The sequence below is a fragment of the Podarcis melisellensis genome, assembly GCF_964234715.1.
Source record: "Podarcis melisellensis genome assembly, chromosome: 8".
NCBI lineage: Eukaryota > Metazoa > Chordata > Lepidosauria > Squamata > Lacertidae > Podarcis > Podarcis melisellensis.
Genome location: NC_138540.1, coordinates 90,822,947 through 90,847,848, shown reverse-complemented (window position 1 = coordinate 90,847,848; position 24,902 = coordinate 90,822,947). Strand labels below are relative to the sequence as shown.

General features: G+C 53.6%; 1 protein-coding gene across 1 annotated transcript; it reads left to right on the top strand.

Annotated features, from left to right (window-relative positions):
- The first annotated feature begins 3,438 nt into the window (after positions 1-3,438).
- Positions 3,439-22,587, top strand: SHKBP1 (SH3KBP1 binding protein 1). Its single transcript, XM_081922502.1, has 18 exons — positions 3,439-3,550; positions 3,737-3,790; positions 5,112-5,157; positions 6,352-6,425; positions 7,015-7,073; positions 7,594-7,674; positions 8,414-8,584; positions 9,560-9,650; positions 10,335-10,525; positions 11,304-11,419; positions 12,734-12,821; positions 13,417-13,533; positions 14,637-14,807; positions 15,735-15,890; positions 15,994-16,090; positions 17,324-17,502; positions 19,153-19,285; positions 21,444-22,587. Exons 1-18 carry the CDS (start codon positions 3,489-3,491, stop codon positions 21,823-21,825), a joined length of 2,268 nt encoding a protein of 755 aa, XP_081778628.1. The 5' UTR covers positions 3,439-3,488; the 3' UTR covers positions 21,826-22,587.
- The last annotated feature ends 2,315 nt before the right edge of the window (positions 22,588-24,902 follow it).

The following is a 24,902-nucleotide window of genomic DNA, read 5'->3' as shown; positions in this document are numbered from 1 at the left end:
ATTAATCAGTCAATCAATCATTACAACTATTATTATTATTATTTTCCCTGGCCTGCTACTGCGTGTCTACTGGGAATTGGATGATCCATGCATTTTGTCTCTCCATGAAGGACGGCATACAAATTCAATTAACAGCCATGATAGTTAGGGGGTGTTGTAAACAAAATCTGCCCTTATTCCTGTGATAGGAATTTTATGGTCTTCGATATAGGGTAATGTTCATAAGTGTACCAACCAAGCACATACATAGATCAGCACAGGAAGGCCAACCTGGAACCATTTTGATTCCTAAACTGAGCAAATATTTTCTCTGCAAGGTTAAACTGGAAAAGCCTCCCCATTGTCTTTTCCTTCACAAATCCTGTCTTAAGGGTGTTTGAATAAGGTGTGAGCCTGTGACATGGTCCAGGAACTAAGTATTTATCACTACAAAAGACTGGCCAGGCTCCGCAGGCAATCCAATCAAGTAACCTGCAAGACAAGAGATAAACAAGGAGATATTCAAATTTCTGTTTTAGACCACCTTTGCTGTGATGTATGTATGAGATTTCTGGGGGTGGTCTTGATCTGCAGGATGGGAATTTCAAAAGTCTTTATAAGCCCTTGCACAGCATTTTTCTGGGTCCTCCTCCTTTCCTGCACATTATTTTCTCCTACCAATAGGAAACCTATGTAAGGACTCTATATGGGCTCTTGGATACCCCATAAGGGAAAGGGGCATATTTTTGTTTACAACATTCCCTTATAGAGTCCTTTGTAGGTTCTCCATCGGTAGGAGAAAATAACAGAGGCTAACCAGAGAATATTGAGAAGCAAAGCAGCTAGGAAGCCTGATCTTTATTGACTGTTGCAACAGGGTCTCCCCTCACCCACAGGAAAGGAGGAGGACCCCAAACCATGTGTGCTTGCCCCTCCATACATCATACATACATCACAGAAGGGGTGTAGCTCAAGACCACCACCCCTCAAAAATCATCATACCTACATCACAGGTGGTCTAAAACAGAAATTTGAATGTTGTTTTTCCTGTCTGCCAGGTTATCTGATTGCCTTTCCTGATAGTCTGTCACCCATTAAAATGCTGATTACTCAATTCCTGAGACAATGGGGAGGTTCCCTGACCACCAACCCCTCCTTGCAGGGAAAACATTTGCCCAGTTTGGGAATCAAAAATGATTTCAGGTCAGTCTTCCTGTGCTGATCTATTTAAGTGCTTGGTTGGTACATTTATGAACATTTTGTACCTTAAAATTCTTCCTTCCAGTAGTACCTTAAAGACCAACTAAGTTAGTTCTTGGTATGAGCTTTCGTGTGCATGCACACTTCTTCACATACACTGGAATCTGAAGAAGTGTGCATGCACACGAAAGCTCAAACCAAGAACTAACTTAGTTGGTCTTTAAGGTGCTACTGGAAGGAATTTTTTTGTTTTGACTATGGCAGACCAACACGGCTACATATCTGTAACTTAAAATTCTTATTACAGGTGTAACCCAAGACCACCCCCCAGATACATCATAACTTGTTGTTGTTGTCGTTTAGTCGTGTCCGACTCTTCAAGACCCCCTGGACCAGAGCACGACAGCCCTCCTGTCTTCCACTGCCTCCCCCATGCTGGTAGCTTTGAGAACACTGTCCCACCATCTCGTCCTCTGTCGTCCCCTTCTCCTTGGGCCCTCCATCCTTCCCAACATCAGGGTCTTTTCCAGGGAGTCTTCTCTTCTCATGAGGTGGCCAAAGTCTTGGAGCCTCAGCTTCAGGATCTGTCCTTCCAGTGAGCACTCAGGGCTGATTTCCTTCAGAATGAAGAGGTTTGATCTTCTTGCAGTCCATGGGACTCTCCAGAGTCTCCTCCAGCCCCAGAATTCAAAAGCATCCATTCTTTGGTGATCAGCCTTCTTTATGGTCCAGCTCTCACTTCCATACATCACTACTGGGAGAACCATGGCTTTAACTATACGGACCTTTGTTGGCAAGGTGATGTCTCTGCTTTTTAAGATGCTGTCTAGGTTTGCCTTCATGGATCACTGCCTTGCCGTGGCGAAGGGGCTTGAATAACTCAGAGAAGCTATGAGCTATGCTGTGCAGGGCCACCCAAGATGGACAGGTCATAGTGGAGAGTTTGACCAAACGTGATCCACCTGGAGCAGGAACCGGCAAGCCACTCCAGTATCCCTGCCAAGAAAACTCCATGGACAAAGACATCATACCTACATCACAGAAAAGGTGGTCTACAATGTGATAGGAATCTTATGCTCTTAAATATATGATAATTTTCATAAGTGTACCACATACATAGATCAGGTCAGGAAGGCCAACCTGGAACCATTTTGATTCCTAAACTGAGCAAATTTTTTCTCTGCAAGGTCAAAATGGAAAAGCCTCCCCATTGTCTTTTCCTCCACAAATCCTGTCTTAAGGGTATGTCTTTGTTTGAATAGGGGTGAGCCTGTGACATGGCTCAGGAACTAAGTATTTATCATTACAAAAGACTGGCCAGGCTCCCCAGGAAATCCAATCAAGTAACCTGCCAGACAGGAGATAAACAACAACAGGAGAAAAACAATATTCAAATTTCTGTTTTAGACCGCCTTTTCTGTGATGTATCTGAAGGGTGGTCTTAGATTACACCCCTTCTGTGATGTATGTATGATGTTTCTGGGGGTGGGCTTGATCTACAGGGTGGCAATTTCAAAAGTCTTTATAAGGCCTTGCACACCATTTTTCTGGGTCCCTCCTCTCTCCTGCAGGTGAGGGGAGCACCCTGTTGCAACAGTTCAATAAAGGCCAAGCCCACAGGCTGCTCTTTTGCCCCAAGTAATCCTGGTTGGTGTCCTTGTTTCTTGTCCCAGGGAGCCCTCGGGTTTCTCCCTTAACAAGCGAGGGGAGCGCCGCAACCCGCGAGTGGCCCCGACTGGACCTCATGGTCCGCAGTCCTTTGCGCTTCCACCCCTCAGCCGGGCTTCCTCCCTCTGGGCCCGGAGGGGATTCCCCCTCCCCTCCCGCCCTTTCTGCCCTTGACCTTTGACCCCGGGTCCGCGACCCTTGACCCCGACACGCCCCTCCTTCAGGCCCTCAAACCCAATGGAGACGCCGAGCAGGCGGGCCCTCGAGCCCGACGCCCAACCCAAGCCAAGGAAGCCCCAAGCGACGCGGCCAATAGCGAGGCGGGACGAGCCGGGCCTATCAGCGGAGGCGACCGCCGTTTGTTTACGCCAAGGGCTCCGCCCCGAGGAACCGCACCCAACCGCCTGTCCGCCCGTGGCCAATGGCGAGAGAGGGAGGGCGGGCTCCCCCGTCACAGCGAGCCAATGGGCGACGAGGACGCGTTCCGGCCAATGGGCTCCGGAGGAGGGCGGGGTCTCTGCGGCGGAAGGCGGGACTGGAGCGGCCCTGCGTCCAATGGCGTCGCGGCGGAGGCGGGGCAGCGCGCGGAAGCGGCCCTCAGCCCGGAAGGGAGCCGGTCGCGGCTCCGGCGGCGGCGGGCGATGGCGGCGAGTCGAGCGGGCGGCGGCGCGGAGCTGGTGCAGCTGAACGTGGGCGGCCGGAGGCGAGTGGGGAGGGGTCGGCGTCGCCATGGAGACCGCCCTGGCCACGCCCCCTCGGCGGGGGGGGGAGGCCCGCGCAAGGCAGCCAAGGCGCTAGTCCTCAGGGCAGCCGCTTTCCGGGCGGGGGAGGCGGGGCCCTTCTGCGCGGCCTGCGCTCATGGCCCGCCCTCCTCCTCCTTTTTCTGCAGGTTCAGCACCTCCCGCCAGACCCTCACCTGGATCCCGGATTCCTTCTTTTCCAGGTGCCCAGGAGGGGGGAGGGGTCGGGGAGAAGAGCCCCTCAGTCGTCTTTGAGCATATACACCCCTAATTATAAGAGGGGCCGGGAAACCCAGCCGGATGGGCGGGGTAATAATAATAATTTTATTATTATTATTATTAGTATTATTACTATTATTCCACCCATCCAGCTGGGTTTCCCCAGCTACTCTGGGCAGCACCCAACAGATTAAAAACAGAATAAAACATCAGTCATTAAAAACTTCCCTAAGCAAGGCTGCCTTCAGATGTCTTTTAAAAGTCAGGTAGTTGTTTATCTCCTTGATATCTGATGGGAGGGTGTTCCACAGGGCAGGCGCCACCACCGAGAAGGCCCTCTGCCTGGTTCCCTGTAGCTTTGCTTCTTGCAATGAGGGAACCGCCAGAAGGCCCTCGGCGCTGGACCTCAGTGTCCAGGCAGAACGATGGGGGTGGAGACGCTCCTTCAGGTATACTTTCAAGACCGGTATTATGTGGTCTCAGCGGACACTCCCAGTCACCAGTCTAGCTGCCACATGTTGGATTGATTTTTAGTTTCCAGGTCACCGTCAAAGGTAGCCCCACGTAGAGCGCATTGCAGTAGTCCAAGCAGGAGATAACCAGAGCATGCATCACTCTGGCCAAACAGTCTGCAGGCAGGAAGGGTCTCATTCTGCATACCAGATGGAGCTGAGAGACAGCTGCCCTGGACACCGAATGGACCTGAGCCTCCATGGGCAGCTGTGAGTCCAAAATGACTCCCAGGCTGCGCAAATTGGTTCTTCAGGGGCACAGTTACCCCATTCAGGACCAGGGAGTCCCCCACACCTGTTGTTGGAGGCTGCCTGTCTTCAGCATCACTGGTCAAAAGGTTGGGTCACAGGTATTACTTAAAAACTAATAAATTAAGGTGTAGCCCCATTGCAGGTATTTCTTGTCCTCTTGCGTGATGTGTGTGTTTGTGTAGCCCCACGTAGAGCCCCATCTGCTCTGGTCCTTGAGCCCTGGGACCCCCTGCCCAGGGAATGCTGGCTGGGCTGCAGAGCGTCTCTCCCCTGGACTTGGAGGCCTCATCAAGCATTTCAGGGGGAGGGCTGTTGCTGGGAGAAGGCTCAGGATGCTCGGCCCCCAAGAGCCCCATTTCCTGGGTTGCCCTGCAGAGCTGCCTCTGAGCAGCCAAGGGTCTCCATGGTGAGAGGAGAGGCTGCATGTTCAGTGGCGGCAGGGAAAGCCGCCTTGAGCGCAGGCCTTCAGAGTGGCTCTGCCTCTCCAGCCTCGCCTGCCCTGATTCAGCAGCAGCCTCACCTGCATCTGTTTGACTTGCAGCCTCCTCAGCGGACGGATCTCCACCTTGAAGGATGAAACGGGGGCGGTGAGTGGCTCTGAGCTCCTTTTCCTTGCTCTGTTCCTGGAGAGCGGGATGAGGGTGGCACAGAGGGTGGCAGGAGGGGTAGCTAACCTGGTGCCCTCTTGGACTGCAGCTCCCATCATCCCTGACCCCCCTAGCAAGGGGCTGATGGGAGCTGGAGTCCAATATAGAACCTTAAGGAGAATCTGCCACCTTCCAAGGGAGTCTGTCCCTCTGTCAGATGGCTCTTGCCATCAGAAAGTTCTTCCTAATGTCTGGAGGCCCCACGTTCCCTCTCTGTGCTGTGAGAAATTAAGTGAAATGAACACCCAGCACATATGCAGAATGACATCTGCCTAAATGGGGAGAATGAGAATTTTCCCCCAAGAGGTTCTCTGGGCTTCGTTCCTGTGGAGCTTGTCTCTCAAGGGTGGAAGCATAAACAAGTTTTGATTGGTGGAACTGGCACTACTACAGATGCCACATTGGTAAGAACTCAATCTTTTAGTGTGGCAACACTATGGAACTCCCTGCCTATTGGCAAGCATGATGATTGTCTTTTTGGCACCTGCTAAAAACATTTTTGTTTAGACCAGCCTGTTCAGATGCTTAGAAAGTTGATGTGAGTTTTGATCTCTTTTTAGTCTATTGTTAGATTCAGGTAGGTAGCCGTGTTGGTCTGACACAGTCGAAATAAATAAAAAAATGTCCAGTAGCACCTTAGTTGGTCTCTAAGGTGCTACTGGACTTTTTTTAAAAAAAAAATATTCTATAAGTTAGTTTAACTTTTTGAATGTCTTAAATGATTGTTGCTCATTTTTCTCAGTGATACTTTTATTATTTTATTTTTGGGGAAACTACTTTGAGGTTCTTTTGACAATCCATTGGTATATAATTATTATGAAATAAATACATAAATTATAAGCTGACTTTGGCAGCAGCGGATGGCAGCTGGGATGGGGCTCTCCCTTTGCAGCACACAAACTGTGTTTTTCTGTCTGCTACGCTGGCCTTCATCCCCCTTCTCGCATCAGACTCTTTGAGCAGCTTCTCTTCCCAGGGCTGCAGTCGCATTGAGTGCTTCAAAACATCAAATGGGGCTTAGTGAGCAGCTGTGGCGTGGCAGGCAAATCACTTGGCTCGGCTTTTTTGAGACACACTGCAAGTCCCTTGGTGCAAGTCTTCAGCCAAACACCCCCCCTGTCTCTTTTCTTCTAGATCTTCATCGACCGAGACCCCGATATCTTTGCCCCCATCCTCAACTTCCTCCGGACCAAAGAGCTTGACATCAGGTGCGGTGGGAAGACCTCAGCAGCCTCTCTAGGCTGGGCATGGAGCTGGGGGGTGGAGGGGGGGTCTGTGTTGGTGCTCTGCTGTTCTAGCACTTTCTTCTGAGATTCCTTGGGAGGCTGGTTGTGCCCTGTTTTGTGACGAATGATACCGAACACAAATGCTGCTTTTGGAAAACCCACAAGTGAAATCTGAGCCCTCTCCTCCATGAATTTGTCCAGTCCTCTTGTAAAGCCATCCAGGCTGGTGGCCATCAGTTCCACAGTTTAACTCTGCTGAGTGAAAAAGGACTTCCTTTTCTCTGTCCTGAAATTCACAGCCTTCAGCTTCGCTGCATCTTCAAGAGTTCTAGAGTTAGGAGAGACGGAGAACAACTTCTCTGTCCCCACTTCTTCCAGGCCATGCATCATCTTTTAAACCTCTGTCTTGCCACCTCTTTCTTGCCAGTTCTCTAAACAAAAAATTACGAATGCTTGAACCTTTCTTCCTAGCCCTCAGTTTCCCTCTGGCCTTTTTGGCGGGTGGGTGTCTGCCATGCAGACTTGGGGGGGGGGTGAGGCTCCCTGGTGACCTTTCGTTTTCTGCCCCCAGGAGGACCAACGTTTCACTGCTCCTGCACGAAGCACAGTTCTACGGGATCACACCGCTAGGTATGCACAAAGGGGGATCCGACTTGCCTGGGCAGCACGTGGTTTGTTGTTGTTTTTGCAAAGTCTGAATTTTGGGGGTGGGGGGGCTTGCACCGTGTTGTGGTCCCAAATAGTTGGTGCCTTTGTGATTTGTCTCTGCTCTCCCTGCTTAAATTTTCTGTCCCAGTCCCCCCTGCTGCACTCGGAGCCACTCCAGAGAGGCAGCAGGGCTGGGAGGGCAAGGGGCCTCAGTGCCCCCCAGGGTCCAAGGCCACGGTGGCTGATCTGAGCCTCTTCCTTGCTTCCCTTGTGTCTAGTGCCACCTCCATAGAGGCAGCAGGGCTGGGAGGGCAAGGGGCCTCAGTGCCCCCCAGGGTCCAAGGCCACGGTGGCTGATCTGAGCCTCTTCCTTGCTTCCCTTGTGTCTAATGCCACCTCCAGAGAGGCAGCAGGACTGGGAGGGCAAGGGGCCTCAGTGCCCCCCAGGGTCCAAGGCCACGGTGGCTGATCTGACCCTCTTCCTTGCTTCCCTTCTGTCTAGTGCGCCGCCTGCAGTTACATGAGGAGCTGGAGCGCTCGTCCTGCGGGAGTGTCCTTTTCAACGGCTACCTGCCGCCACCAGGTAGGAGGCAGGGCACACCTGGGGAAGGGAGGGGGAGCTTTGGGGGACTTTGGATTTACTTATTTATTCCATAAAATTTGCACACCACTTGATTGATCAGCAACCCTCAAAGCAGTTTATGAAAGGATAAAACAATGTTATCAAGTAAAATCTACAATACTTGGCCAACTCCCAAGAGACTGCGACCTACTCACAAAATTAAAAACTGACAGTGAACTTCTTCGGGGGGGGAGCCAGTGATCTATCACAGACGTCCAGTGATCTGTCAGTAGATCACAATCTACCTGTTGGACATGCCTGCTTTAAAATATACAAAGCAGATTAAAACTTTCATGGACTTTCTAAGCGCCTGGGCAGGCATGTCTAAACAATGATTTTAGCAAGTGCCCGAAAGAGTGTCTGCCTGACGTCAAGGGGCAGGGAGTTCCAAAGTGCAGGTCCTGCCAGTCTAAAAGATTGATTTCTTATAAACATGGAACAGGGATTATGTGGCAGTTCTGCCAGTTTAAGTGGTCAGGTGGGCACAAGAGGGGTGAGGAGATACTGCAGGTAAACTGGTCCTAAGTGGTTAAGGGCTTTATGTACTAATACTAACACCTTGAGCAGCCCATGGCAAATGGGCAACCAGCGCTGAGGCTGGGGGTGGAGGTCCCGGTGCCCATGACTAAGGCTAGGGTGGCTCTGCCTCCCCCACCTTGCCCTCTTGCTCAGCCATCCTCGCCCCTCCTCTCCTTCCCAGTCTTCCCTGCCAAACGGAGGAACCGCCACAGCGTCACGGGAGCACAGCTGGCGGCCCGCGCAGGGAACTTCTCGGAGCGGGGCCTGGTGCGCCGGAGCAACACCATGCCCCCCAACCTGGGAAATGCAGGGCTCCTGGGGCGGCTGCTGGAGGAGAGGGCCTCAGCCACAGGTACGTGCCCCTCCAGGGAGATGGGGGAAGAAGGTGCAGGGGCTGCCAGCAGGAGGGAGTTTGGGTCTGGGTCTCAGATACTGTGCGGGGGGGTCTCCCTTACCCCACCCTCTCTGCTGTCAAACGGGGGCAGCAGTGGCAACAACTAGGGAGCTGCACACCTTCCTTGTTCCCATTTTCGGGGTCAGTGATTCCCCGAGTGGATGACATGGTCCCATGAGGGGCAGTGTGGTGTAGTGGTTAAGAGTGGTGGACTCGTAATCTGGTGAACCGGGTTCGCTTCCCTGCTCCTCCACATGCAGCTGCTGGGTGCCCTTGGGCCAGTCACACTTCTCTGAAGTCTCTCAGCCCCGCTCACCTCACAGAGTGTTTGTTGTGGGCGAGGAAGGGAAAGGAGATTGTGAGCCGCTTTGAGACTCCTTAGGGTGGTGATAAAGTGGGATATCGAATCCAAACTCCTCTCCAAACTCTACAAAGTATATACATGTGGATCTATCCTATATGGGGATAATCCCAGTGTCCTAGTGGCTGGAAGCCAACAGAGCATCTCTAGCTAAAAAGCTACTCCAATGACGGAGGAAATAAAAAACAGAGAGAGTGCTGCATGCCTTGTCCTTTTGTTACCTGGACAGGTAAGGTCACATCCACCTCTAGTCACATGCAAGAGAAAGGATGTCTCAGCCAGGAGGAAACAGGAAGCTTTCAACTGGCTGAACCAAACATTCCCCCTCATGTCCACTCTAGCAAAACAAGGAATGTTGTACTTGACTGCTACTTGTATGTATCACATCCCACATGCATCCCAAATGGGGCTTCTTTAACCCCCGGGGATGTGACCAGGCGAGGCTGGGGAGCTGGCCTGTGGTGATCCCAGTTCCCCATTTCCACTGGCCTCGGGTGCCAGAAGGGGGGTGTCCCACAAGGGAACAGCCAGGAAGGGGAGGGGGCCTTGCTCAGTGTCTCTCTTTCCTCCAGGAGGGATGGGTGACCCTGGCGTGGTGCGTCTGGTCTGTGGGCACCACAACTGGATTGCGGTGGCCTTTGCTCAGTTCTTCGTCTGCTACCGGTGAGTGACCCTCTTGGGCATGGGGAGGCAAACTAAGGCCCAGGGGTCAGATCCGGCCCACGGACGGTCCAGGTATCAGCATGTTTTTACTTGAGTAGAATGTGCCCTTTTATTTAAAACACATCTCTGGGTTATTTGTGGGGCATAGGAATTTGTTCATTTTTATTTATTTTTCAAAATACAGTGGTGCCTCGCTAGACGAAATTAATCCGTTCCGCAATTCTCTTCGTCTAGCGGTTTTTTCGTCTTGCGAAGCAAGCCCATTGACAGCTTAGCGGATTAGTGCTAGAGCTGTCAAGCGGCTTCCAGCGATCAGCTGATAAGCGGCTTAGCGGCTTAGGAAAAGGGCAAAAAAAGCAAAAAAAAAAAACTGCGGGGGGATGCAAGATTTTTTCGTCTTGTGAAGCAACCCCATAGGGAAATTTGTTTTGCGAAGCGCCTCCAAAACGGAAAAACCCTTTCGTCTAGCGGGTTTTTCGTCTTGCGGGGCACCACTGTATAGTCCGGGCCCCCACAAGGTCTGAGGGACAGTGGACCGGCCCCCTGCTGAAAAAGTTTGCTGACCCCTGCTCTTGGGCCCCCCCAGCCCAGAGGTTCAGCTGGATGCTCTGGGGTCCAAGAGCCCCATCCTTCCCTCCCTCCCAGCCCCTCACCCCCTGCCTGACTGCTCTCTCTGCCCCCTAGGATGAAAGAGACGTCTGGCTGGCAGCTGGCTTTCTGTAGCCCCCGGCTGGACTGGGTCATTGAGCGGTTGGCGCTGAACGCCCGGGTGCTCGGGGGCTCCCTGGGAGACAGCGACAAGATGGTGGCGGCCGCCTCCTGCAGCGAGATCCTCCTCTGGGCTCTGCAGCCCGACGGGAACGGCACAGAGATTGGTGAGGCCTGGCAGCCCCTGCGGGGGTCGCTTCAGGGCGGAACCAGGCAGCCTCCAGTTGGGGGAGCTCATAGGCACTGGCCTTGCCCAGGGCCAAGTGGAATGGCCCCTCCAAGGGGCACTCAGGTCCAGCCTCAGGGAGTTTCAGCCCCCAAGCCCTGCTGCCCCCTGGCATTGTCCCAGCCCCAAGCCCAGTGAGCTCCCAGTCATGGGGTCTAGCAGCTGGTGTGGGGATAGCCACTAGTTTAGATGTCTCCCCCCTCCCAGGCTGGATATTGATAAATTATTTTAATATCATTTTCATTTAGACCATAACATGCTGTAAATTTTATGGAAATGGTTTAATATTGGAAGACAAATTGTAAACAGATCAGAACACTGGCAGGATTATTGTAATAACCTGCAGTTTCATAAGAGTATATATTTAAAGTAGATGAATAAAGGTTTCTGTTTGATTTATCTTCTCCTCAAATTTGCCTGGGCAGGGGGCATCAGGAAGGTGTTTGTCCTCTCACTGACGCATCTCTCTTCGAAATTTCCATTCTTGCAGTGCCTCTCTTGGTTGCTTCACATCCCACAAACACTGTTCTCCCACGAGATCTTTAAAAGGGGGCTGGGCGGGTCTGTAGGGGCCCCAAAGGCTACTCCTCCTGCCTCTGGAGGTTGGGGGGAGGCTCCCTTGTGCCTTTCATGCCCCACTTTGGGACTTCCCCTTTGGCCCTCTTCTCCTGGTCTGATCCGACGGGAATGTTCCTCAGACCCTCTCTCTTTCCCTCTAGGTGTCTTCCACCTGGGAGTCCCCGTGGAGGGTCTGTTCTTCGTGGGCAGCCAGCTCATCGCCACCAGCCACACGGGGAAGATTGGCGTCTGGAACGCAGTCACCAAACACTGGCAGGTGGGCAGGTGGGCAGGCGCCCGGTCTCTGGGTGAAGGGTGGCAGGGGCTGTGGCTGCAGACTTCCTCTCCTGGAAGCCACCTCCAGAGCTTGTCGGCAGCATCTGGTCGGGGGAGAAAAAGGTGGTTGCTGGGAGGTGGGGGGGGGCGCAGAACAGAGCCAAGGGTCTCAGGGGCTCGGCTCCTCTTGAGTACCATGTGCAGTTTCTGGGGTGACCCTAAACAGGTCAAGTCTCCCTCCCCAAAAAAGTGTCTATTGATATATTTATTTTGTGAATTGTTCCCCATGGCTTTTCCTATGGGAATGTTCAGGGAGGCAGGAGAGGATATATATGCGCTAGCAAGTTTCTTTACTTTGCAGAGTTTACATTCCCCTTTTTACATGCACAGCAGATGGCTGGTTGCAGGCTCGTGTGAGCCTCTCACTATTATACAATTCAGTCTGTCTCAGGTTGAATTGCACGTTCCTGGTAAATTCCTTTGAATCCCTCTTAAAAGAATAAAGAGGCCACAACCTTATTCAAAGTCAATAAAAGAAGTTTACTCACATCAGTTCACAGTTGGATTCCTGAAGGCAGACTTATTACAAATATGTACATGTGGATCAACCCCATATGAGGGAATAATCCCAGTGCTTCTGAGAGCTAGCAGAGCAGTCCTAGGTAAAAGCTGGTCAAACGTAGAAGGGATTCAAAAAGAGGGAGGTGTGCTGCGTGACTCATCCTTTTGTTACCTGGACAGGTGAGGTCACTCCCACATGCAAAAGGAAAGATGCTCCAGGCCAGGAGGAACAGGAGGTTTTGACTGGCTGAACCAAACATTCCCTCACATGTCTCCTCTAGCATTGCAAGGAATGTTCTACTTGACTGCCTCTCATAGATCACACCCCACATTTCCCTCCCCTCATCCGCAGCCTCACAGGTGCATCATTGTGGCTGTCCTCCTCTGGCTTCCCATTTGCTGTCCTCAAAAGAGAACCAGAGAATCGAAAAGTGGAAAGGGAACCCGAGGGCCACCTAGACCAAGGATTGCAGCTAGAACCCCCACGACAGAGGGCCACTCAACCTCTCTTTCAAGCCCGTCCCCTTCCCAGGTTGTCCGTTCCACTGTCAAATGGATCTTCCCAAAGTTTGTCCTAAGATTTAGTCTGAAACTCCTTTCTTGCACCTGGAAGCCATTGCTTCAGGTCCTGCCTCCTGGGGCAGCAAGAAACAAGCCTTTCAGATATTTGGAGAGGGCTATGAGCTTGCCGTCTGCCGCCTGTTCGCCTCCCCGTTCTTTTTCTGACTGCTCTCCCTCCTTCCGGCCCCCACAGACGCAGGACATGGTCCCCATCAACAGCTACGACGCGGCCGGCTCCTTCTTGCTCCTGGGGTGCAACAACGGGTCCATCTACTATGTAGGTGAGTGATGGGGAGGAGGCTCCTTGGCACGGAGGTCTCCTCCAGCCCTTTCCAGGGCCAACGGGGACCCCGTGCTTTCTGCGTGGAGGGAAAAGCGAGGGCCAGGCAGACAGGGCAACCAAACTCCACGCGGTTTCTCCTCTCCGCCGAGACCACATAACACCGGTCTTGACAGACCTACATTGGCTCCCAGGACGTTTCCAAGCACAATTCAAAGTGTTGGTGCTGACCTTGAAAGCCCTAAATGGCCTTGGTCCTGTATACCTGAATGAGCGTCTCCACCCCCATCATTCAGCCCGGACACCGAGGTCCAGCTCCGAGGGCCTTCTGGCGGTTCCCTCCCTGCAAGAAGTGAGGTTACAGGAAACCAGGCAGAGGGCCTTCTCGGTGGTGGCGCCAGCGCCCGCCCTGGGGAACATTCTCCCATCAGATGTCAAGGAAATTAACAACTATCTGCCTTTTAGAAGACATCTGAAGGCAGCCCTGTTTAGGGAAGCTTTTAATGACTGATGTTTTAATGTATTTTTAATTTTTTGTTGGAAGCCGCCGAGAGTGGCGAGGTAGAAATAATAATTTTTTATTATTGTCCGCTTAGATGTTCAGAAGTTCCCGCTGCGCATGAAGGACAACGACCTTCTGGTGACGGAGCTCTATCGTGATCCCTCGGAGGATGCCATCACCGCCCTCAGTGTCTACCTGACGCCCAAGAGCAGTAAGGGCCTCTCCTCCTCCTCCTCTTCCTCCTCCTCCTCCCTGCCCCCCCATCTCTGCCTTCAGAGCTGGGCAAGGGGGGTCTGGGCAGCTAGCCCTTCTGCCCCCTTCTCTACTTGCTTCAGCAATGTAGCCCTCCCCGGGGGCCATCTAGTGCAACCCCCTGCAATGCAAGAATCTCAGATATGAACCTCTGCTTAGAAACCTCCATGGAAGGAGCGGCTGCCACCTCCCCTTCCCAAACAGCTCCGGCTGTCAGAAAGTTCTTCCTCATGTTTGGTCAGATTGGACCATGGAGCCCCTGGGGTTCCCTTCCAACTCTGCGATTCTGTGGCTCCATGACTCTGGAATCTCCTTCATTGCCTTTTGAATCTGTTGGTTTGTAATGACCAATTAGGTTCTTTTAATCTGTTTAGGTCTTTAACGTAGATGAGACCCAGTACACTCTAGGAAGGCACAAGTAAACCTCAGACAACCAATATTGGATTTTCTCTGTAATATTGCTTTATTGATTCAAGAGTGGCTGGGGAAACTCAACCAGATGGGCGGGGTATAAATAAGAAATTTTTATTTTTGTTGTTGTTATTATACCTCGAAGGTCGTGTTGTGTAGCCCATCTCCATGCCTCCTTGTATGTGCTGTTCTTGCACCGTTCCCAGCACACACTGTTTTTGCCAAAACACCACAATGTCTTCCGCATTCCATTAGCGCTTTTACAACACAGTTCCCGGACAGTTCCAAGACTTCACATCCATTTTGCGGTGTTCTTCAGCCATCTTTTGGCCCATACAAACCATACCATTTGTCACAGGTTCGAGTCCTGCCCTCCAGAGAAGGAGGATACAATCTTCTTCTGTGTACAGCCCTTCAGATATTTGAAGATGGCTCTCCTGTCATCTCTCAGTCTCCCCCTTTCCAGGCTAAGCATCCCCAGCGCCCTTAGCTGTTCCTGGAGAGGACCTGTCCTGGGTCCGCTGCCCCACTCCATCCAGCACAGCCCCCCAATCGCAGTCTGGTGGGGATTCCCCTCCGGGTCCCCATCACCCAGGGGCCACAGTGAGCCATGAAGTTTGGGTGACCCCGGGGCCCTTCCTTGTCTCCCAGGCAACAGTGGCAACTGGATTGAGATAGCCTACGGCACCAGCTCCGGCACGGTCCGCGTCATCGTCCAGCACCCGGAGACGGTCAGCTCGGGGCCCCAGCTCTTCCAGACCTTTGCTGTCCACCGCAGCCCCGTCACCAAGGTGATGCTCTCCGAGAGACACCTCATCTCAGGTACTGGGGAGGGGAGAGGGCGGTCCAGGGGGGCCTGGCAGCCGAAACGGTCGAGGGGATGAGGAAAGGTGGCTGTTTAGCTTAGGCAAAAGAAGAGGAAGAGGCAAGCAGATGGAAGGGTCAAAAACAGGTCGGCAAGGTTTACCAGCCAGGGGTCAGATCACTCCCACGGAGATCATCTATGGGCTGGACTGGCACAGCGCAACTCGGAAATCGCATCTGCACGTGCCCAGACTCCGGAAATCGCGCCTGCGCAGGTGCAATTTATATCGTCTGGACATGCGCAGATGTGATTTTTGGTATCTGCCCCACCCTGCGGCCCTAGGAGTCCTCATAAGCGAGCTGGTCCTGGAGGAAGAACTGTGAAGGAGAGACTCCATCGGGCAAGGCCTCCTTCCACCTGCCCTGCCCCACTCTCTGCTTCTCAATGTGTATTGTTTCATGTACTGTGACTTGCCGTTGTTTTATTGATTACAGTTTAGATATTATTGTAACTGTTGAGTGGATTTCTGTTTAACTTTTATATGTTATATTATTTTATACTATTCTAATTGACTGTTGAATGTTACTTTTTTATGTATGCTGCCTATTTTAAAGTTATGTTTTATGATCACATTTTTGTATTGCATTAGATTGTTATAAGATGTACATTTTTTGTTTTTTGAGTGTTGTAAGATAGAAAGGCGGTATACAAATTAAAAATGATGATGATGGTATCTGCGCATGCACAGATGTGATTTCGGGCGTCGCTCGGCGAGTCCCTGCATCGCGTTGCACCAGTTTAGTGCAGCACGTGGGGGACTCGCCGAGTGGGCAGCTCAGTTTGGGGGCAGCTCAAAACGGTCTTTGTGGACCACATCTGGCCCATGGGCCGCACGTTGCCGCCCCCTGCTCCTTCCCCCACCGCCTCTCCTCTCTCCTCCCCAGTCTGCGCTGACAACAACCACGTCCGCACATGGACCGTGACCCGCTTCCGCGGCATGATCTCCACGCAGCCCGGCTCCACTCCGCTGGCCTCCTTCAAGATCCTCGCCCTGGAGTCGGTGGACGGGCACGGGGGCTGCAGCGCCGGCACTGACATTGGCAAGTGGGGGCTGGCTGGGGGGACGGGAGGGTTGGGCCCCCCGGGGGAGCACCCCGCCATCGCCTTGCCAGGCCTGTGACCCCCCTCCCCTCTCTCTTGCAGGCCCCTTTGGGGAACGGGACGACCAGCAGGTCTTCCTCCAGAGGGTGGTGCCAGACGCCAGCAAGCTCTACGTGCGACTCTCCTCCACGGGCAAGAGGTGGGTCAGGGGAAGCCCTCCTTGGCGCAGCAGCGCGGAGATAACCTGTTGAACTCCCTCCCCCAGGAGGCAGGGTGGCTTGGGAAGGGGGCCGGACAGATTCACCGAGGAGGAGAGGGCTATGGAGGGCCACTAGCCAGGACGGCTCTGTTCTGCCCTCCACGGTCGGAGGCAGTGATGCTTCTGAATCACAGTTGCTGCAAAACACAGGAGGGGAGAGGGATACTCGTGCTCAGATTCCATGAGACTGTGGGATCCCATGAGCACTCCCTGGTCCTGATTGGGTAGCTGTGCCCCGAAGGACCAGGTGCGCAGCCTGGGAGTCATTTTGGACTCATAGCTGTCCATGGAGGTGCAGGTCCATTCGGTGTCCAGGGCAGCTGTCTACCAGCTCCACCTGGTATGCAGGCTAAGACCCTCCCAGCCCGCAGACTGTCTCGCCAGAGTGGTGCATGCTCTGGTTATCTCCCGCTTGGGCTACTTCCATGCGCTCTATGTGGGGCTCCCTTTGAAGGTGACCCAGAAACTGCAGCTAGTCCAGAATGTGGTCGCCAGACTGGGGACTGGGAGCAGCCGCTGAGACAACGTAACACCGGTCTTCAAAGACCTACGTTGGCTCCCAGGATGTTTCCAAGCACAATTCAAAGCGTTGGTGCTGACCTTGAAAGACCTAAACGGCCTCGGTTCAATATACCTGAAGGAGCGTCTCCACCCCCATCGTTCAGCCTGGACACTGAGCTCCAGCTCCGAGGGCCTTCTGGCGGGTCCCTCATTGCGAGAAGGGAGGTTACAGGGAACCAGGCAGAGGGCCTTCTCGGTGGTGGCACCCACCCTGTGGAATGCCCTCCCATCAGATGTCAAGGAAATAAACAACTATCTGACTTTTAGAAGACATCTGAAGGCAGCCCTGTTTAGGGAATGACTGATGTTTTAATGTATTTTTAACCTTCTGTTGGAAGCCACCCAGAGTGGCTGGGGAAACCCAGCTAGATGGATGGGGTATGAATTATTATTATTATTATTATTGTTATTATTATTATGGTCCTCTGGTTGTTTCTGTGAGAACAGGATGCTGACCTAGATGAGCCAGGCTCTTCCTCTGTTCTTATGGAGCCTCCAGGTCCAGAGGCAGTCTACCTGTATTCCTAGCTTCTCAGGGGTGTTTGGAGGCTGGACTGGATGGGCCCCCTTTGTCCCTGACCCCCTCCTTCTCTTCCCCCCTGCCCTCCGCAGGATCTGCGAGGTGCGCTCTGTCGACGGGTCCCCCATCACGGCCTTCGCGGTGCAGGAGTGCGAGGGCTCCAGCCGCATCGGCTCCCGCCCCCGCCGCTACCTCTTCACCGGCCACACCAATGGCAGCCTGCAGATGTGGGACCTCACCACCGCCATGGAGGTGGTGGGCCAGCCGGCAGGTGAGCCAGGCGGGGCGGGGGGCAGCGGGGCTGGTCGTCCCCCCACAGGAGGGCACACCGGCCCAGGAGCTGCCTTGGTGCCTGTCCCAGGCAGCAGGCATGTGCGGAGGAATTAACTGAAGAGCCACGTGGGGGTCTGGAGGCCGCAGGGAGGCCGGGTGCCATGGCCGGATTCTGGCAGGCAGCGCAGGGCACTTCTGGCTCTCTCTTGCTTCCTTACTGGGCAGTCACTTTTCTCGTAGAGTTTGAAGAGTCCCTCAGGGGTCATCTGGCCCACCCCTTGCAGTGCAAGGAGCACAGCTCTAGAATCCCTCACAGGCGGCCGCCCAACTTCCAAGGAGAGTCCACCATGCCCGGGGGGCACACGCAGCCCCCGGAATGGGGCAGACCTCTCCGGGCATCTTCCTGACGAAGCGCAGCCTGGGACATTCACAAATCAGTCCCGGTGCACCCCAGCGACACATATCAAAAGACGTGCGCATGGCATGCTCGCTCAGCAGAGTAGAGCAGAAACAAACGTGGAGCGTGAAGGTAGCATTCTAAGGGATTTATTAAGCAACGTGGTGTCCTCTCACTTCCCCAAGAGGGAGAGAATAAAGAAAAGTACAGCACAGCGGAAGAGAGATAAGACTGACTTCTGTTCTCACACTTTCCAAGCCTCTCACACATCCAGCAACGGAGGAGTGAAATTCTCACACTCCCGAGATCACAGTCATGTAATTGTCTTCTCTGGCAATCCCTCATAGCCGAGTAAGATTGTCTTCCATGAACACGGCCTTAACAGTGAGTCCGTAAGTGACTGGAGGCCAATTCTGGATCCACACATCCTTCCATAGTGGGGTTTCCATGCAGGAGTTGATCACGGTGTGGATTTGCCAAGTGTGCCTTCCTCTTAGCACATTTCTCCCTTGTGTCCTGAGTTCAAGTGTCTTCAAAACCCATGACACCTTTGGTCAAGGCTGTTCTCCAACTGGAGCGCTCGCAGGCACCAGTGTTTCCCAGTTGTCAGTGTTAATACTACATTTTTTTGAGATTTGCCTTGAGAGAGTCTTTGAACCTCTTTTGTTGGCCACCAGCATTACGCTTTCCATTTTAAAGTTCAGAATAGAGTAGTTGCTTTGGAAGACGATCATCAGGCATCCGCACAACATGACCAGTCCAACAAAGTTGGATGTTGTAGAGTTGGAAGGGAGCCCCAAGGCCAGGGTCGCCTCGTTCTGCCCCCTGCAATGGAGAAATCTCCACTCAAGCATCCAGGACAGATGGCCATCTGACCCCTGCTTAAAAACTTCCAAGGAAGGAGAGGCCACCACCTCCTGAGGGAGCCTGTTCCACTGTCAAACTTCTCTTTCCCTCAGAAAGTGCTTCCTGATGTTGAATCTCCTTCCCTGTGACTTGAAGCCATGGGTTCGAGTCCTCCCCTCCAGAGCAGGAGGAAACCAGCTTGTTCCCTCTTCCGTGGGGATCTCCTCTCAGGCTCCTCTTTTCCAGGCTAAACCCCACCCACCTGCTTCAGCTGTTCCTCCCCAGGGCTACTTTCCTGCAACGGCTGTGCCACACACCAGCCCCTGGCACAGGCAGGCTGATCACTTGCTGGGCCCATAAATTCCTCCTTCCATCTCTCCCCCCCCCTTTTCCTGCCTTCCTCAGACGCGGGGGGTCTCTCGGAGGAGGAACTTCTGCAGGAACTGGAGCAGTGTGACTTGGCTCTCTCCCACTCCCTCGAGGCCCACCCGGCCAGGCCTTTGGCTCCCCCCAGCGCTCCTTGGACCGCCAGCACCAGGTAGAGATTGGCACTCTGCGTGGAGGGAGGCCAGGGAGGGAGGGGGGGAAGCCGACCCCCAGCCCAGTCTCCTTGCCAAGGGCTCACAATTCCAGGCTAGCGGCTCTTCCCCGGGGCAGTGGAGGGCAGCTGCACCCCATGGGTCACTCGCTCTGGGTGGCATCTTCCCCAGCAGGGCATACCAGCCTGGGTGGCTTCGAAAGAGGGCAGCACAGATTCATGGAGGGGGAGAGGGCAAAGGATGGCTGGCTGTGCTGTGCCTCTTCTGACTGCTGGTTGTTGGAAACCTCAGGAGGGAAGGGGGCTCCTGTCTTCAGGCTTCCCTTCATGGGCATCTGGATGGCAGAGGCATACCCCTTGCCCCCTTGGCCAGGAGATGTCTCGGTGTCTCTGAAGCCAGGAGAGACCATGGAGACGAAACGCAACCAGTTTGCTTTGGGTGGCCTTGGCCAGCCTGACCCCCCCCTGGTGTGCCCCCACTTGCTGGGCACGGGGGGCACAGGATGCTGGACCCGATGGGCTCCCCTTGGCCTCATCCAGCTGCCAGGCTCTTCCTATGGTGACCTATTGTGATAGCAGATCCTCCCTGCCCAGGAACAGTCTACCTCTGGATACCAGATAATGGGGAACATTAGGGGAATACTTTTGCACACAGGTCCTGTTTGGGGGTTTCCCTTGGAGGTGTCTGGTTGTGAGAAGAGGAGGCTGGGCGAGATGGGCCCTCGGCCTGATCCTGCAGCCAGACCCTTCTTGCGCCCTCCTGGCCCTCCCTCAGGGGACTCTAGCCTTCATGGGCGCAGATTATATCTATATAAGGTTCATTAAATTTTTCAAATATTTTCACAATAACCTTCAAATCAAATAATTATATTACTTCGTAAGTTGACTTCCCACCCTCACTTCCGCCATGTTTATACTCGAATCTTTATTACTGCATTATTTATTACAATTATTTTGTCATTTCCCCCCCCCCCACTGCTTTTATCTCAATTCCTGCCTGCAATTTCATTTGGCAGTAATATTTTTTCAAGATAGTCCACAAAAGGCCTCCATTCCTCTATAAAAAGTTTCTCACTTTGTTCTCTTCATTTCACTCTCAGCTTTGCCATTTCTGCAGAGGCCATTACTTTCAGAAGACGCACTTCCTTTGGTGCAACCTTTTCTTCTTTCCATTTCTGCACATACGATATTCCAGCTGCTGTTGCCACACACCGTATTTTTCGCTCCATAAGACACACTTTTTTCCTACTAAAAAATAAGGGGAAATGTCTGTGCCTCTTATGGATCGAATGTGTGGTCCCTGGAGCCGAATTGCCCAGGGGCAAAATGCAGGTCCTGCTTTTTTTTTTTTTTAAAGAGGAAAGGGGGTGTTGAAACAAAGTTGCTGATCAGCAAGCTATCGGGAGGGAGATAAGGGACCCTGGAGATAAAGGAGGCTGCCTGGGAGGGGTGAGCTAAAGAGCAAACTTGTAAGGAGAGGAGACAGGAAGACTAAAGCAATGAGGAGAGAAATTAGAAGAAAAGGAGGAGTAAAAAACTGCCCCAGCTAAGGAAAAGACTCTAAGACAAACAAGAGGGAAGAGAGTGTTGAAAGGAAGCAGCTGAGCAGCTGATCGGCAAGCGATCAGGAGGGAGATAAGGGACGCTAGAGATAAAGGAGGCTGCCTGGGAGGGGGGAGGTAAAAGCACATGGATCCTCAGGATTTTTGCATTGGGTCACCCCAAATTCACCATCAGATCACATAGCATGTCCATGGCTACAGCCTGCACCAAAAAAACCTGCATCCACTGTTTCGTGGGGCCGCAATGGCGCAAAAATGTCATTGCAAAGCACGGATCCACAGGGATTCTCAGGATTTTTGCATTGGGCTACCCCAAACTCACCGTCAAATCACATTTCTGTGGCCACAGCATGAACCACAAAAATCATACATCCACTGTTTTGTTCAGAATATGTTTTTTCTTGTTTTCCTCCACTAAAAACTAGGTGTGTCTTATGTTCAGGTGCGTCTCATGGAGCGAAAAATACGGTAACATAAATAGTTTTGTCCTCTTCTTTGGTGCTTCTGGTCTTTGTGGAACGGCCCATTTTAACGTCTTCTTCCTTTCATTCCAGAGCATTCCTCATAATCTGCCTTTGCTTCTTCTTCTTCCCCAGCAGCCTCCAGTGTCAAGACTCGGACGGCCCCCAGGACAAGGCGGCCAGGGGCTCCCCGGCCCCCACCTGCCGCTTCAGCCGCGAGAACCCGCTCCCCCTGGACTCCCCCCACCTGCAGCGCGGAGACCCAGACCGTCGGCGCCTGAGTGGGAACTTTGTGGAGCGCTGCCAGGAACTTGCCCGCTCCTCTGGGCTGGCCCAGCCGGACCCCCGGTGGGTCCCCAGGGAGCAGCAGGGGGCCAAGGCCAGGCGTGGCGGCGGGGGCCCTGCTGGCGGGGGGGCCACGGCGGCCCCGAGACCCCCCAGCCCAATCCCCTCGCCCGGCGAGCCCCCCCTCCCGCTGGCCCCATCCAAAGTGCGGCTCAGCGAGACCTCCTTCTGACCCTCCCCAAAAGGAGGCGACACTCCGACCAAAGACCCCTGTACAGCCGGGGGGGGGGCAGCCTTTGCTTCCGGCCTCCTGCGCCGCCGTGGGGAGGAGTGCAGGGCTGGCCTCTGAGCCCTCCTCTTCCTCCTGCCCACCCCCCAAACACTTGCACCTCCCTCCCCAAGTGACTGCCAGTCCTCTCAGGGTCTCCTTGCCCCCTTCTCCCCCGGCGCTGGGCACTTTTCTCCCCAGCGAGGCATTTTGCACAGCTCTGCAGCAGCATCCATGGGGGGACCCTTCTCCTCCTCCGTGGGGAAGGCCCAGGGGGTGGGGGGTGGCTGTTGTCTCCCTCTCTCCCCGCCCCCCCCTTGACAAGCCAAAGCTCAATAATGCCTCTCTTTTGTATCAGTCTGAGACTGGCCATGCAATAAAATGTGGAAGGCTGCCTCTGTGGGTATCTGGGGAGGGGGCAGGAGAAAGGAAGAAGAAATAAAAGAAAAAGAAGGAATTCCAGCTTCAGAATACCTCCTTGTTTATTGTTGCATTCATAGCAGGCAGAGGGCCTTCTCGGTGGTGTCGCCCTCCCATCAGTTGTCAAGGAGATAAACAACTGTCTGACTTTTAGAAGACCTCTGAAGGCAGCCCTGTTTAGGGAAGTTCTTACGTTGGATGTTTTATCATGTTTTTAATATTCTGTTGGGAGCCAACCAGAGTGGCTGGGGAGGCTCAGCCAGATGGGTGGGGTATAAGCAATAAATTATTATCCTTATTTTATTATACCCCACCTTTTCCTCCAAGGGGCGCACGTGGTTCTCTCCCCCTCCTCCTTCAATCCCCACTTCAACCCTGCGAGGCAGGCCAGGCTGAGACAGACAGCAGCTGTCCCCCAAGGTCACCCATGTGGGGCAGGATGAGAGGGGCAGAAGGGCACTCAGAGCTGAATGGGGTGTCTGGAGTGGGAAGAGAGCACAAGCCCCTTCGGGGTTAGCGGGGAAATCCAAGGCGAAAAGGCTGGAGGCTTCCTTCACACAGTGCAGGGATGGGTGGGTGGATGATGAATGAATGAATCTTTATTTGTGTTGGCCATCAGCCATAGCAATAAAACAATGCGATATACAAAGAATAGAAATAGGAAGTCAGTAATATCAAATAACATCCTGTAATAATATCAAGTAATATCCTGCCCACCTAGCAGTTCGAAAGCACGTCAAAGTGCAAGTAGATAAATAGGTTCCGCTCCGGCAGGAAGGTAAACGGCGTTTCTGTGCGCTGCTCTGGTTCGCCAGAAGCGGCTTAGTCATGCTGGCCACATGACCCGGAAGCTGTCTGCGGACCGGCACTTGGCCTCTTGAGCGAAATGAGCACGCAACCCCAGAGTCGTCCGCGGCCTAAAGGGGTCCCTTTACCTTTAATATCAAATACATTTTGGGGTTTTGAATCAGCAGTCAAATAGTGGCTCTTATTCTGATTGCCCCAGCTAAAAACCTGGCAGCCTTTGCTGTCACCTGCCCATCTTGATCTGCCAAGAGAAAGGACCCTGGACAGTGGCTGGGAGACCCGGAATGGACAATGAAAGAGGGGTGATGACCTCATTCCTCAAGTCTTTATCAAGAGGGCAGGCCAGAAGGGCATGTGCCACCCATTTGGACAGGGACATAAGCGTTTTTCGTGTGGAATCTGTTGGAATCATCCCTGAAGTCCAGCCGAGGGCCAGACATTCAATCTTGCGAGAGTAAAAGCGCGTCTATATTTTAGGATTGCTCAGTTATGCAGACAGGGTGCCAGAGAGTCGAAATGGGGAGGTGGAAAATGGCCATACTATGGGCAAAATTTCCTGATTGTGGCCAAGCTGTTCTGGCGCTCGGTATCATTTAAAGCTTAAAGTGCCCCTGACCGTTAGGCCTAGTCACAGATGACTCTGGGGTTGCGGCGCTCATCTCGCTAAGCCGCTTCTGGTGAACCGGAGCAGCGCACGGAAACAGCATTTACCTTCCCGCCGGAGCGGTACCTATTTATCTACTAGTACTTTCGGAATTGTTTAGGCGCTGACAAATGTGTTTGCTTTACTAAAACCCAAAGTGAGTAGCTGTTGTGGTGGTAAACCACAAGGGTGAAGTTTTTGATAGACAATTTTAGTCCAGGCGTTCTTGCATGGTTAAACTGTGGAACTCTCTCCCACGGGAGGCAGTGAGGTCTGCCGGCCTGGATGGCTTTGAAAGAGGATTAGATCAACTCCTGGAGGAGGAGCCGGTCCCTGGCAGCCTCTGCCTCCACAGCGAGGCTTCCCAATCAGGCCAGTTGCTGGAGTCTGCAAGAGGAGGAGGAGGGGGCGCTTGGGCCTGGGGGTTTCCCATGGGGGCTGCCTGGTGGGCCAGGGGGGAAATGAGCCCCTCGCGGTCTTCGGAGGGGGGTTTCCTTCCCAGACAGCTTCCGTGCTCTCTTCCCTCACATCTCAGGGCAATTGGGGGAGCCCAGACCTTCCTTGCGCACCCTGCCTCCTTCTGCTTTTGGCTGATGCTGAACCCTGGAGGATGGGGGGGCATGCGAAGGGACCGGTATATTCCGGCCCCCGGTTGCAGTCTTCCGTGCGAGAGGGGCGCCTGCCTTGGAGCCGGGGCGGGCGGGGGCTGCACAGCCCAGGGCGGGCAGGGGACCCCTTCTCCCAGCCCCCCCCCCCGCCACGACCAAGAAGACCGACTGGCTTATGTAAGCGCCTGCCTGTGAGTCAGCCTCGCCGCCGCCGCTGCTCCTGTCCCCACCCTGCTACACCCCCTAGGCGCCGCTCCCTCCCCACCTCGGAGGCTTATGTAATTCCGGCAGAATGGCCGCGGCTGGCCCGGGGGCAGCGAGGTCCAGTGGTTGCAGCTGCAGGGCTCTGCCTCCGCCCTGCTGGCCTCCAGAGCAGCCCACCCCCCGGAACCCGACATGCGGCTCCCTCCTGGCAGAATTTCTGCGATTCCTCCCCCCCCCATGTGTAAGAGAGGGAAGGGCATGAATGGCATCTGCAGGATTAACTGGGCTGCCTTAAATCCTCCTCCCTCCTCTCTCTCTCTCTCTCGGACCTATCCAATACTGGCTCAGCTCAGCAGCAC